General features: G+C 41.4%; 1 protein-coding gene across 2 annotated transcripts in view; it reads right to left on the reverse strand.

Moving 5' to 3' along the window:
• The window catches only part of FAM171A1 (family with sequence similarity 171 member A1), a 335,845-nt gene that overhangs the window by 202,911 nt on the left and 118,851 nt on the right, over positions 1–14,083 (reverse strand). The window contains exon 2 of one of the 2 annotated variants that reach the window (XM_030199961.1): positions 3,905–4,132. In XM_030199961.1, the coding sequence (XP_030055821.1) occupies positions 3,905–4,132 (228 nt within the window). Of the gene's footprint in view, positions 1–3,904; positions 4,133–14,083 lie in introns of those variants that run through there. The other variant, XM_030199965.1, reaches the window with a different exon arrangement.

A 14,083-nucleotide genomic window follows, 5' to 3' on the forward strand; every position in this document is an offset into this window, starting at 1 on the left:
ATTTGGGGGAGGAGCCCAGGTTCCCAAGGCCTCCCCCTTGCTACGCCACGGGTATGTTTATGGTATATACAGTGCACTCCATTTAAGTGTATGTCAGATAAGCACATGCTCTGTTTAACTGCATGCCGTACTTCGGTCCCGTTTTTGACGCCATCAATTTCTATGGGGACAAACTTCGGTTTAGAGCACCACTGATAAGTGCAAGATTCGCTTAAATGCATGGTTTAAGACTGCTCCTCTGCAGGAAAGACTCCACATAAGCGCACGCACAGAATATGGAAGCTGATTGGCACGTGACAAAGGGGCGATAAATTTGAAATCTCGTTGGTTAACTGCCACAGGCAGAATAAGCGAAAGAATGTTGTTAGAGTGTACACTGGAGTTGTCGTCGCGCAACTGTAAGACTTTAATACTGGCTGAACGAATAGAAGTTCTTAAAAAATTAGAAAACAAACAAAGTCAAGCATCTATTGCTAAAGAATATGGTGTCAATCCCAGTCAAATTTCACGTACCTTGAAGCAGAAAGACCAGCTTCTGGAAGACTGGCAAAACAATACAAATCCACACCGGAAACGTAAACGGGCGGGAAAAGCTGAGGATGTAGAAGATGCTCTTCTTCGGTGGTTTTCTCAAGTCAGGAGCAGACAGTTCCCTGTCAGTGGTTCACTGCTTATGGAAAAAGCTAATCAGCTAGCTGAAAGTCTTGGACTAACTGAATTCAAACCCACTGTTTTAATGGTTGGAAAGATGGAAGGAGAGGAACAACATAAAATTCAAGAAACAGCATGGTGAAAAAAGAAGACACTGATGACTTTGGTGCTGAAAATTGGGTTGTTTCAGTTCTTCCTACCATCTTGAACGAGTTTGCACCTCGTGACATTTTCAATGCTGATGAAAACGGTCTCTACTGGCGAGCAATTCCTGATGGAACACTTGCATTCAAACAAGCCGAAACTAGGGGGCATGCGATGAAGCTACAATATAGTAAATTTAAAACGAATCGGAGAAAATGTTTCTTCACTCAATATGTAATTAAACTCTGGAATTCATTGCCAAAGAATGTGGTAAAGGCAGGTAGCTTAGCGGAGTTTGAAAAAGGTTTGGATGGCTTCCTAAAGGAAAAGTCCAGAGACTATTATTAAATGGACTTGGGGAAAATCCACTATTTCTGGGGTAAGCAGTATAAAATGTTTTGTACTTTTTTGGGATCTTGCCAGGTATTTGTGACCTGGATTGGCCACTGTTGGAAACAGGATGCTGGGCTTGATGGACCTTTGGTCTTCCCAGTATGGCAATACTTATGTACTTATGTAAGTAAAACATCGAAGGACCAACTGATGATCCTCCTTTGCTGCAATATGGATGGGAGTGAGAAGTTGGAACCACTCATCACTGGAAAGAGCAAACAGCCCCGTTGCTTCAAGAATGTTAAGCGACTTCCTGTGTCATAAGAAGCTAATGCAAATTCATGGATGACTGGGGAAATTTGGAAGCAGTGGCTAAAGAAGTTAGACACGAGAATGCGGGCCCAAAAGCATCAGATTTTGTTGCTTTGTGATAACTGTGCTGCACACAGTGATGATGTCAGGCTGTCTAACATCAAGGTGGTCTTCCTGCCACCAAACACTACCTCTCTGATCCAACCTATGGATCAAGGCATAATAGCCAATTTCAAACATTATCGGGCTCTTGTGCTATGTCGTCTGATGAGCGCTATGGATGACCAGACTGGCAAGGATAAACGTGCTGTTGAACTGGCTCATAATCTATCACTGTTGGATTCCCTACATATGCAGAAAGAAGCCTGGAATCATGTTATACAGGCAACCATTGTGAACTGCTACAAGCGGGCAAGCTTTGTTAGGGATGTGGAGAGGGACGAAACAGATGCAGCTGCTGCAAACGCGTCAGATGAACAGGCTATTGACATCCCAGCCGGTGTTACTGAACAGGAGTTTCATCATTACGTAGCTTTATGATCTACAAACAGCTGACGACAGCACTGATGTCCAGATATGCGCCTAAACGCAGGCAACAGCTGATGATGAAACAGATGATGAAATGAGCAGCGAGGCATATGCTGACGAAATTCAACAACCTCCTGTCACTTTTGCAAGAGCGTTGGAGAGTCTCAACACCGTGCGGGCCTATCTGGAGGCCACTGGATATCAGTGCTATGACAGTTTTCACCGTCTGGCAGACGTAGTCTATGGAACTCACAGACACAAGAGTGTACAGAGGACTATGACTAATTACTTCAAGTAAGCCTAATGTCAGTTAACGGAGACTGAATACTGTACGTATAATAAACAGTACTGTACATATGTTTATCAGATGTCAAGCTTCTTTGGGTCACAACGGTTAAGTGCACGCTCCGGTTAACTGCATGTATTTCTTTGGTCCCAGATCCTTGCACTTAAGCGGATTGCACTGTATATGTATATGTCTATATTTCATACACACAAGTTCTTTTTCAAATGCACACACAAGTATAAAAATCTATCAGTGCTTAAGCTTTTTCAAAGTGGCAAAGTACTGCAGTGACTGCTTGTAGGGTTGCAGATAGGGAGATACCATCCAAACCAGTCAGCAAGTCATGGGGCCCAGCACAGGGCTGAATTTTAACCTGGCACATTACTGCAGAGAATCCACTCTTACCTTCCTCCACAGAGATCTTATTCTTACTCCTCTCTCTCATTTTCTTATCCCTCATTCTCTATACACCTCCGCTGACCTTGTTCTTTCTTTTTTCCTCCCTTACTACCTATAGAATTTCTATCTTTTCTTCCCCTGCATCAGCATAGATATAAAAGGCAGCACCAGCACTGACATAAAGAGAATTACCGCACCTCCTCCTCCTCCTGCACTCTGCCTCCTGTCTGAAGGAAACGTGGGCAGGAACAACCCCCACAGAGCACGCTCCCAAGAATTTTCTGCTGCTCTTATGATGGCAGATGCAGAGGGAAACACATATAAGAGGTGGTGGTACAGGGTAGGGGAGAAGAAATTTGGGGGGGGGGGGCACTGAGCAGGAAAGAACAGAATCGAGGATTCAGGCATTTGGGCTTCCCTGTGGCCAAATATGTCTATCAGCAACTCTCACAAGTTACTGTTCCCCATTTTTAAAAAACTCTGCTTCATCTCCCCCCCCCCACCCCCGCCCCCTCCCAGTGCAAGTTTGATGTTGGAATACTGCAGAGATAAAATATTCCCTTAAAGAGGCCCTGATCTGACAACTTAATCCAAATTTCCCATTTGTTAATGTACAATACTAACCATTAAGGCCCGTGATGTTGCCATTTTGTCTTCACTGCATGTCATTCTGTATGGCTATATAGGAGTTAAACTCTTATTCAGCGTCATATTCAAAGACAGGCTTGATTCTTAATTCAAAAATGGAAAGGCACAGAACTTACTGGAAGATGAAATGGAAATAACTGTCATAAAATATTTAATTGTACTACAGTTATAATAAAGCCTTTTAAGATTCTATAGGTGGGTGGAATACAAATATATGAACGAAAATGAACTGAACATTTTTGAAAATCAGTGTCAAAAGCAATGCTTTCTGTAGGTTCTGAGAGTGACAGATGTAACAAGGCTGTAGATTTATGAAAGACAGAAAATGGAGGTTCCTGATACACAGTGAAGCAAATCTCCCAAAACAAACTGCTTCAAGTCCAATCAGAAGAAAGGTGATATATTTCTACATTAGGTCAAACATACAGTAAATGCTGATGATGTTCCTCTCTACAACAGCTGAGTGGCAGCATCACAAAATCTGTGCATGCAAAACACTAAAAACAAAGACCAGCAATGCAACACAAAACTACTGTGAATACAGAACTGTCATCCTAAAATATTGTTCTGATTTCAGAAGCACACAGAAGAGATGCATCTTACCAGGCAGTCTTATGGGCTTCCACGGTGCAGAATTTGGCACATAAGCCTGTTTAGTGGCAGTAACAATCAGGTGACTGCCCAGCTTATACTGGAACTTGATGAAGGCAGTACCATCGGCTCCTGAGTATCCTGAGGCAATGGAAATTTGGTTGGTAAAGATCTCGATGAAAGCATCTGTCACTGGCTGATGAGTACTGGCATCGCTTACTTGAACCTTTAATGTCACTTCTGCAAACGTAAAAGTAAAAACATAAAACAAATTACACATGCAGAAAAGCAAGGTACTATAAAAGAACAGATTTTACAGCACAAGAGAATCTGAATTCAAGCTTCTGCGGCCAATGTCTGCCGTTTGATTTCATGCCTGGAAAGCATCACCAAATATTACCATGTAGGAAACCATCAGGCTATGTATATAGATGGTCACCTGCTTTTAATCTTTTCCTTCAGTCATACCATTTGTCTTTGCACAAAGCAGCCCGAACCTCTAGTTCTTAGGAAACCAGAGAAGGCCGCTGGCACGGCCTCCTGTTTCTGCTCTGTGCTGCGTGGCCGGTTTTATAGTCCGTGGAAAAAACTGGGAACAGGATAAAGCTGACGACTGCAAAAATCATTTAACACTGTGATGCACAAAAATTACATAATGGGGCCCAATCAACAAAAAAAAAAGGTAAGATGAGTAAAATTCACTGCAGAATCTAAACAAAAGAGTATTCTATAACTGGGCTCCTAAATGTACAGAATACAAGCACTTTTACGGGGAAGTGTACACTTACAAGCATAAGAAGCAGCAAAGTAACTAAGGGGCTCATTTTCAAAACACTTACACATACAAAGTTCTAGAGGTTAGTATGGAACTTTGAAAGTCTAAGTGCTTTGAAAATACGGCTAAGTGTGCTATTCTGTAAGGGTGTGTTTAAGTGACATACTGGGGAATTCTACAAATGGCGCTCAAAAATCAGTGCCAGAAAAATTCAGTGCCAATCACTATTCTATAAACATCAGAATATAAGAATAGCCATACTGGGTCAGATCGTTGGTCCATTCTGCTTTCAGCAGTGGCCAATTCAGATCACAAGTACATGGCAGAAACCCATTTACTAGCAACACTCCATGCTACCAATCCCATGGCAAGCAGTGGCTTCCCCCATGTCCATCTCAATAGCAGATTACAGACTTTCCTCCAGAAACTTGTCCAAACCTTTTTTTAAACCCAGATATGTTAACTGCTGTTACCACATCCTCCAGTAACAATCTATAAAAACGTCTCTTGGCTCACTAGTGATATTAATTAAAACACACAAAAGACATCACCTCTGTTTTTTTTTAAACTAAGTTCGTATGCTATATTTATGCAAACAGCACCATATGAAATCATGGACAAGTGCGACCAGAACACTAATGGGCTTGCAATAAAGTGCACTAAAAATTTGCAGTTACTGAACATTCATTTTTATAAATAACATGGCGGCAACCGCAAAGTCTCTGCATTAAATGTTGGGTTATGCCGAACATATTTTACCATGTTAAGGGCCCCTTTTTACTAAGTAGCGGTAAACGGGGGCTTGCAATGGTATCAGCGCATGTTTTTTTATGCGCGCAGAGACCTCCTTTTACCGCAGCATGTAAAAGGCTATCTTTTTAAAGAAATGGCCATGCGGTAACTGAACTACTTGCCACGCAGCCACTTCAGGGGGCAGCACTTACTGCCACCCATTGAGGGGGCAGTAAGGACTCCCACACTAGCCTGGTGGTAACCGGGTAGCCGATTATCACCAGGTAAACACCGGCATTACAAAAATAAAAAAAAATCTTTTTGTAGCGCTGGAAATGGCGCATGCTGAAGGTGAGAACTACTGCCAGGCTGCTGCGGTAGTTCCGGATTAGCGAGCAGTAAGCCCGCTTTGGGCTTATCGCTACTTAATAAAAGACCCCCTAAGTGCATTACAGATAACAGAGATGCATGGATCGCTACCTACTGAAGTGGTGTTATGCTGCAGTAACAGTTAACTTATGGTGAGTTACTGTGAACGAATGGCATGGTGCAGTCCCTCCCCATTCCCCAACCATAACCTATCCAGTTCTTGCCTAATTCCAAGCTAAGTAATTAGCAAGTGAATTAGCCCAAACTAAACCTCCGGATTCTATATAGGTTGCCCAAAGTTGGTGCAAAAATGTGGGCATGAATCACAAATTAAAGTGCGAACTAATTAGTTAATGAGCTGATAACAATCAATAATTGATGTTAATTGGCACTCAGTTGGTTTTATGCAGGATTTTCCTTTGCTAAAGCCATGTTGCCTCGGATCCTGTAACCCGTTAGTTTCTAGAAACTTATTTTTACACATTAAATTTCATCTGCCACAGGGATGCCCAGTCTTTCAATTTCCTAAGGTCTCCCTGCAATTTTTCACAGTTTGCATATGTTTTAACAACTCTGAATAGTTTTGTGTAATTTGCAAATTTAATTACCTCACTTGTCTTTCTGATTTCCAGATCATTTATAAATATGTTAAATAGCATCAGTCCCAATACAGATCCCTGCAGCACTCCACTATTCACCCTCCTCCACTCAGAAAAATAGCCATTTAACCTTATCCTCTCTATTCTGTCCAATAACCAATTCCTAATCCACAACAGAATATTGCCTCATATCCCATGACTCTTTAATTTTCTCAAGAGTCTCTCAAGGGGAACTCTGTCAAAAGTTTTCTGAAAATCTAGATATACTACTTCAACTAGCTCACCTATTGACATGTTTATTCATAATGAAGCAAACTGGTGAGGCAAGACTTCTCTTGGCTGAACACATGCTGACTCTATCCCATTAAACCATGTTTATCTAAGTGTTCCGTAATTTTTTACTTTATAATAGTTTCCACTATTTTGCCCGGGACTGTCTCCAGGCATACCGGTCTGTAATTTACTGGATCACCCTGGAATCCTTTTTTAAAAATCAGCATTACATTGGCCGCCCTCCAATTTTCAAGTACTATGGATGATTTTAATAGCAGGTTACAATCACTAACAGCAAATCAGCAATTTCATATTTGAGTTCTTTCAGTACCCTAAGGTGCATGCCATCCAGTCCAGGAGATTTACTACTATTTAATTTCTTGATTTGGCTCAATACATGTTCCAGGTTCACCAAGATTTTTTTCAGCTCCTCTACACTGTCACCCTTGAAAACCATTTCTGGTACGGGTAGATCTCTTATATCTTCTTCCATAAAGACCAAAGAAAAGAATTCACTCAGTTTCTCCGCTATGGCTTTGTCCTCTGAGTGCCCTTTTTGCTGCTTCATGATTAACGGTCCCACGGATTCCCTTGCAGGCTTTCTGCTTCTAATATACCTGGAAAAGTTGTTACTATTAGTTTTTGCCTCTGCAATAAGTTTTTCTTCATATTCTCTTTTAGCCTTCTTTATCAGTGCTTTACATCTAACTTGCCAGTGCTTATGTTGCTTCTTATTTTCTACATTCGGGTCCTTTTCCATTCTTTGAAGGATGTTCTTTTGGCTCTAATAGCCTCCTTCACTTCATCTTTTAACTATGCAGATTGTCGTTTGCTCTTCTTTCCACGTTTGTAAATATGTGGAATATATCTGGTCTGGGCTTCCTAAGTGTTAAGCCAGTGTGTTAACTATATACAACAATTCACACGTTTCGAAGCCAGGTGCCAAGAACATACACAGATAACCAGAATACCAGCACATATGAATGTAAATGGTAGTATTCAGCTACGTGCTATTCCATAACTTGGTGCATAAATGCGATGGCTCGTACTTTGAAGCTGGGCATACAGGGTGTAGTTTGTGCAGAGTGTGGTAGGGTGCACAGTTTCACACATAATTTATAGTATAATTTACAAGCACTTTAAAGCAATTTAGGCACAAGTATTTATACCTGCTCTGTGGCTGATGATCATTCCTCGCACCTAAATATAGATGCCTATTTGACCTATTGTTATGTTGTGAGCTCGATTGTATCTGTATCAAAAATCAATAAAAGAAATTAAACTATAAAATAACATGTAAGCAGAGAGATCATGCATAAATTTAGGCGCTACCGTTTGCACCGATGAAAATGTGGTGCAAATCCTATGCCTAAATTTACGCACAGAACACCCATATTCTATAATTATGTACGCAACTCAAAACCACACGCCTGATCCACCCTGAAACTCCCATGACCTCCCATTTCTGCACCCTTTTTTTTGGGCCACACATAAATTTTAGGTGTGGATATCCCAATTAAATCTAATTAGTACCAATAATTCTCTGTTAAAAAGTCAATCATTATTCAATTAAATCGCACGTACAATTTTTGGCGACTCTTATAGAATCAAGAGGATAGAGCTTAATTCTATAGAGGGGTGCCTATTTTAACACTTATTTGGAGCCTTTTTTAGAAAGTAAAGTAGGCACCTGCTTTTCTTTACAGAATACCAGCGTAATAGCAGTGGCGTAGCTATGGGGGGGCTTGGGGGCCTGCCCCCCCCAAAATTGAGCCATGGCCCCTGGTTTGGCTGGAGGGGGTTCCCAAACCCCACCAGCTGAAGCATTTCTCCAGTGCTGCTCTCCTTACACTGCCTATCCTACTTCCTTCTTGTCGCACGCTTGTTCGGTTCTAGTGAACCTGAGCAAGCGCAACACTTCGTGCATGCTCAATTTCATTAAAATCAAGCATGTCCAACATGAGGGGAAGAACGGCAGGCAATGTAAGGAGAGCAGCGCTGGAGAATCGCTTCAGCTAGTGGGGGTTGGGGACCCCTGCCAGCCAATGTTTGTGGTGCTGCGGCAGGAGAGGGGAGCGGTGGGGAGACAGCCCAAAATGTGCCCCCTCACTTTGGGATCTGGACCCCCACACTGAGGCCTAGCTATGTTCCTGCATCATAGACTGAATACATACTTATTTATTTGCAGATATTTGCTATTTGAAAACTTCATCAGTTTACAGCCAAATGAACAAAACAGACAGAATGAAAAAATAAAACAATAACAGAAAAGAATTCCAGTGGGAGGGAATGAATTAGTCAAACAATGAAAACCTGATAAGACCTTATCTCAACACAATGGGAAAGGATTATCTGCTACCAAGACTACGGGGCCCTTTCATGAAAGCTTAGTGTGCGCAAATGAAGTCGATGCTAAATGCTAAGAAGCCCATTTAGCATTCAGCGCACACTAGTTCCGTTAATGTGCAATAAGCTTTAGTGAGTCCTAGAAAAAAATCAACTTGACAGGCTATATTTTTTTTCTAAAGAGTCAAATTCCTAACCCAACTTTCAATTTTCCACATGAGGACTCCTAAAAGTAATGTGTCCAATCAGCATCTAGTTAAGTGGTTCCCAAACCTGGTCCTGGAGGCACCCCAGCCAGTCAGATTTTCAGGATATCCACTGCCTTCACTACATGCAAACTCTCTCATGAATACGCATTGTGGATATCCCGAAACCCTGACTGGCTAGGGTACCTCCAGGACCAGGTTTGGGAACCACTGGTCTAGTTAATCAAGACATAATCAACACATGAGCTTGGGAGGACCACAGTGTTCAGAAGTGAATGCAGATAGGAAGGTGCATACAGCTGCTATAAATGCTTGCACCTAGGTTTTCAAGTTTAACGTTTGATATACCGCATATTGGTGAGCCATCTAGGCAGTTTGCAATGGTGTCTGATTACAATGCCGGGCAGACTTTTACAGTCTGTGTCCCACAAATGACAAGACAGATTCGGATAGGCTGGAGTGGGCTTTGATGGCAACTCCATTAGTTGGAACATAAGGACAGAGCTGGGCGGACTTCTATGTCTATGTCCCAGAAACACCAAAGAAAGACCATGATCAAGTTCATTGTTGATTTAACCTTGAATTGATAATGAGTGTGACTGTTGGGGCAGACTGGATGGACCATTCAGGTCTCTATCAACCGTCAATTACTATGTTACTATGTACAGTATAAGAAATGAAGTGCACCCACCCAAGCTCTGCCCATGTAAATGCCCATATGCATAAATGACTCGAATACCAACATTTGCATGTGTTCTTGCTGCCTAAATCTAGGTGGTTCCTTATGGGAATTACAACTTGAGAGCTTAGCATATCTTAGAGGGCCCTTAAGTCACTAAGGAGGCAAGTCTATATATTGGCACCTCAGTTTGGGTGCCCCAAAGCTGTGTACTTAGTGCCAATTCTATAATGGCATCTTGGTACCAAGAGTCCATTATAGAAGTCAGCACTGGCGCACCCATGTTTAGGCATGCCCTCTTATACCATGTTAATAGCAGGCATAAGTTAACAAACTTGCCCCGAGATTCTATAAGCGGCGCACAAATTTGGGCATGCCCCCAATTTAATTGAATAATCCATTAGTGCCAATAACTGGGTGCTAATCAGCAATTATCAGTGCTAATTGCAAATAAATCACAATTTATGCACACTACTTGTTAGGCGCATTCTATAAAGATGCACGCATAAATTCTAGGGCGCCAATCTGAAAAGGGGGGGGTGGCCATGGGAGGGGCACAGATGGGTCATGGGTGCTCCAATGATTTGCATGCAATATTACAGAATATGCCTAATCCGCACCTAATATAGGGGCAGGGATTTATACCAGGCTTCAACTGGTGTAAATCCTCATGCCTAAAACTTAGGCGTGGATCCTGGCGCTAAGTACTAATCTATAAACAGCGCCCAACTTGGAGCACCAACTACAGAATAGCGTTGAGCACTTATTTTTTCGGTGCCATATATAGAATTTGGTCCTTGGTGAGCAACGTTATGCACATAATTAATAGCATTTTATAAACTACTAACTGGAAGACATGCCCATGGCCTGCCCACGCTCCACCCAGTGCAGTTAGGCACCATGGCTTAGACGCTACCTTAGAGCAGTGCTTCTCAATCCAGTCCTTGAGGGACATCTAATTCCATCAGGTTTTCAGGATATCCACAATGATCTATCTCATGCATGTTCATTGTAGATATCCTGAAAACTTGATGGGACTAGGGGCCCAATGCTCAAAGCAAACTGAGCTTGCAACGTTTCATTTAGACTGTTTTTTTGTTTTGGGGTTCTTTTCTGCTGCAGATACACAGAGGCTTTTGGCCACTGCTTTACCGTGCACAGAAGCAGTGACCAAACGTCTTATGCTAATGAGCTCATTAGCAATTCTATTCAATGCTCAGAACAAGGGTGCACGGAAACTCCCTGCCCTAACGACTAAAACTTACCGCCAGCTCTGAGCTGTCGGTAGGTTTTAGTTGTTCGGGCAGGGTGACATGTACAGCCGCGCTTGCATTCTAACTTCTCCCCGGTGGCAGCGGCAGCTTTTTCTCTCCCCCCTCTCCACACACTTATCCTGTCGCTTCCTACTTCAAAGCACCGCTGAAAAGTGTGCGTATAATCTGCATCCTGCTAGTGTTGAGCACTGGTTGAAAAAAAAAAAAAAAAATAAACCAAAAAACCAGTACTCCACTTGTCTTTTTCTGGAGCTGTACAGAACAGCACCCGTTGTTCTTTGCATCTCCCCCTAGGTGTGCCTCAAGGACTGGGTTGAGAAGCACCGCCTTATAGAACACATTGATGCCTGTCAATTAGTGGCAACTCTGACGCATTAAGTGGCACCTACCTCTAGGTGTTACTTTACAGAATTGCCTTCTATGGTTTTTCTCTCATTCTGTGCCAATGGTAAACAAACTTAGGGCCCCATTTACAAAGATACGCTATTGTTTTAGTGCACACTAAAATTTAGCATGCACTACATGCTAAGACACCCATAGAAATATAATGGGCATCTTAGTGTTTAGCGCAGGCTAATTTTTAGCACGAACTAAAAACGCTAGCACGCCTCTGTAAAATACTCCCTTAGTGAATTCAGTTCTAAATTATCTAGTAAGAGTAATTATATGAGTGCTAATGCTTTTTCTGTGACACAGATAATAAGCAAAGGGAAATAAGTCAGATGACTCATCACATTTAGTGTGGGACAAAATGTCAGGAGCTGTATTTTCAGAACAATAAATTATATCTGGTGGACACTGATTCTAGTTTAACACCTATCTACTAGCTGTATGAAATTGCAGCCAAGGTTCCAGCATTGCAGCTTGTGTTGCTTATTTCAAGGTCTTCCAGCAGTGAAGGGAGCAGACATAAAACTGGGTAAACCCTAATTCTTGCAACTTGTTTTCTTAGTGGTAGAAGGTCAACTTGGGCAAATTTTTGTCTATGGTCATCTGCTCAACAATTAAGCAAGTCATGGGATATTTTCACATCTTTATACATTTGCAAAAGGCACAGCAAGGTTACTGGCTAAAAATCCTCCAACAGGAAAGCACAAAAAGAACTGAAACGCTGTTGCTGTAGGAATATAGGAGCCAAAACCTATGACCGAACATAACAGTAATTAAAAAATAAAACAATAACAATAAAAATTACACAAATGATAAAGGTCCGGGATAATTACAAAGGGAACTTATAGCCCACATATATCATTAAGTTCAATGTGGGTAACAATAACTCAGCTGGATAGGATTCCAGGAATATACAAGCAACAAAACTGTAATCAAAATCACAGTATAATCAAACTGCCACCAAAGTTATTAAATATGTACAGAACTAACCTCCCTGTTTACTAAGCTATGTTAGTAGCTGCCATGCGCTGTCAACACAGCTCATTCACTTTGAACGGGCTGTGTTGGCATTGCCGCGCGGCTTAGTAAAAAGGGGGGTAAGTTACTACACAAGTCTTAACTAAACCAAACAAACTTCTGAAATAAAACAGTTTTCAAAAGCCTCTTAAACTGGAAATGTATTTATCTGATTAATACATATATAGCCCTTCTATCCATATGTCTAAGTGGAGTATAATAAAGCACTCATAAAATAACATATAAAACATTGCAGTAAAACCTAACAATAGAACATACAAACACCCAATGCTCCAAAAAATCCTGAAAAACCTCCCCTCAAGAAAACTCTTTAAAAAAACAACCAGGTTTTCAATTGTTTTTTAAACTGGGACACAGAAGAAAGCTGGCATATTGCCACAGGAACAGATTTCCACAAACAAGGGCCAGCAACCGCAAAAACTCGGTTTCGAATTTCCTCCAAACACACCTGATAATCTTGAACCGTTCCAACTGTAAGTAGAAAAGAGTTCCAGATCAAGGCAGCTTAATAGGGTAGAGAAGCTGCAAAAATTCTTCTGCATTTTAATTTTGGTAGGGGGTGGACCTATTTAAGAAATATATGCTTTCTGGAAATGAATGTATTAACCACTACCATTATGCCATGCTCTGATCTTTATTTCATTAAGTGTTCATTTCAATATTTTGACTTTTCACTTTACCTCCCTATTGGTCTGAATACCATTGGTGAGCCACTTAGGTTCTACAAGGTAATAGAAAGACTGAGGAGGCCCCGTGGGAATGGTCAGCAGAAATGGTTCAACCTCAGCCAGTAGCTTAGGGCCTATAGCAGAAGTGTTCATCTCACAGTTCCTGTCAGATCTCAGTAACTCTAAACTCTGCTGCACACCGAGTCATGGACTTGTAGACAGACATAAGCCAGATCATGCACAGGAAAAAGCTTCATAAGCACAGCAATGCTAAACTGAAAAAGTACTAGAGAAATCACCATACACTATCTGCCGGATTCTGTATAGGGCAATGCAAAGTTGGGTGCACAAATTAGTGTGCAGATCACAGATCCACGTGTAAACAAATTAGCTAATTAGGTACTAACAATCAATTACTGTTAAAAAGCACTTAATTGGCAGTAATTAGGAGTTACACTACACCCTATACTATAACGTGCATGTCTAAATTTCATAGTGCACAAATCTAAAGGGGGTGTGGACATGGGAGAGGCATGGGTGGGTCAAGGGTGTTCCCATTCTGGCCCCTGTATATTGGAACCAATTTATAGAACTGTTGAAGTTCTAGATCTTTTTTCCCCACATTTATCCCCTGATTTCAGCTGGGATATTTTTGATAAGCAAACAGACAAAAAAGAAACAAATACAAATGTCTTCACTAGCAGCTGAAGGTAGTTATATTGCTTCAAATTCACCTCATAAATACAAAAGAAACAAATTAGTTCATCTTCCAGACGTATTCATATCAGCTCAGCTACTGTTACTGGACAAAGGTGGGCGCTATCTAACTTATTATAGGCCTT

This window comes from Microcaecilia unicolor, chromosome 1, assembly GCF_901765095.1.
Source record: "Microcaecilia unicolor chromosome 1, aMicUni1.1, whole genome shotgun sequence".
Taxonomy (NCBI): domain Eukaryota; kingdom Metazoa; phylum Chordata; class Amphibia; order Gymnophiona; family Siphonopidae; genus Microcaecilia; species Microcaecilia unicolor.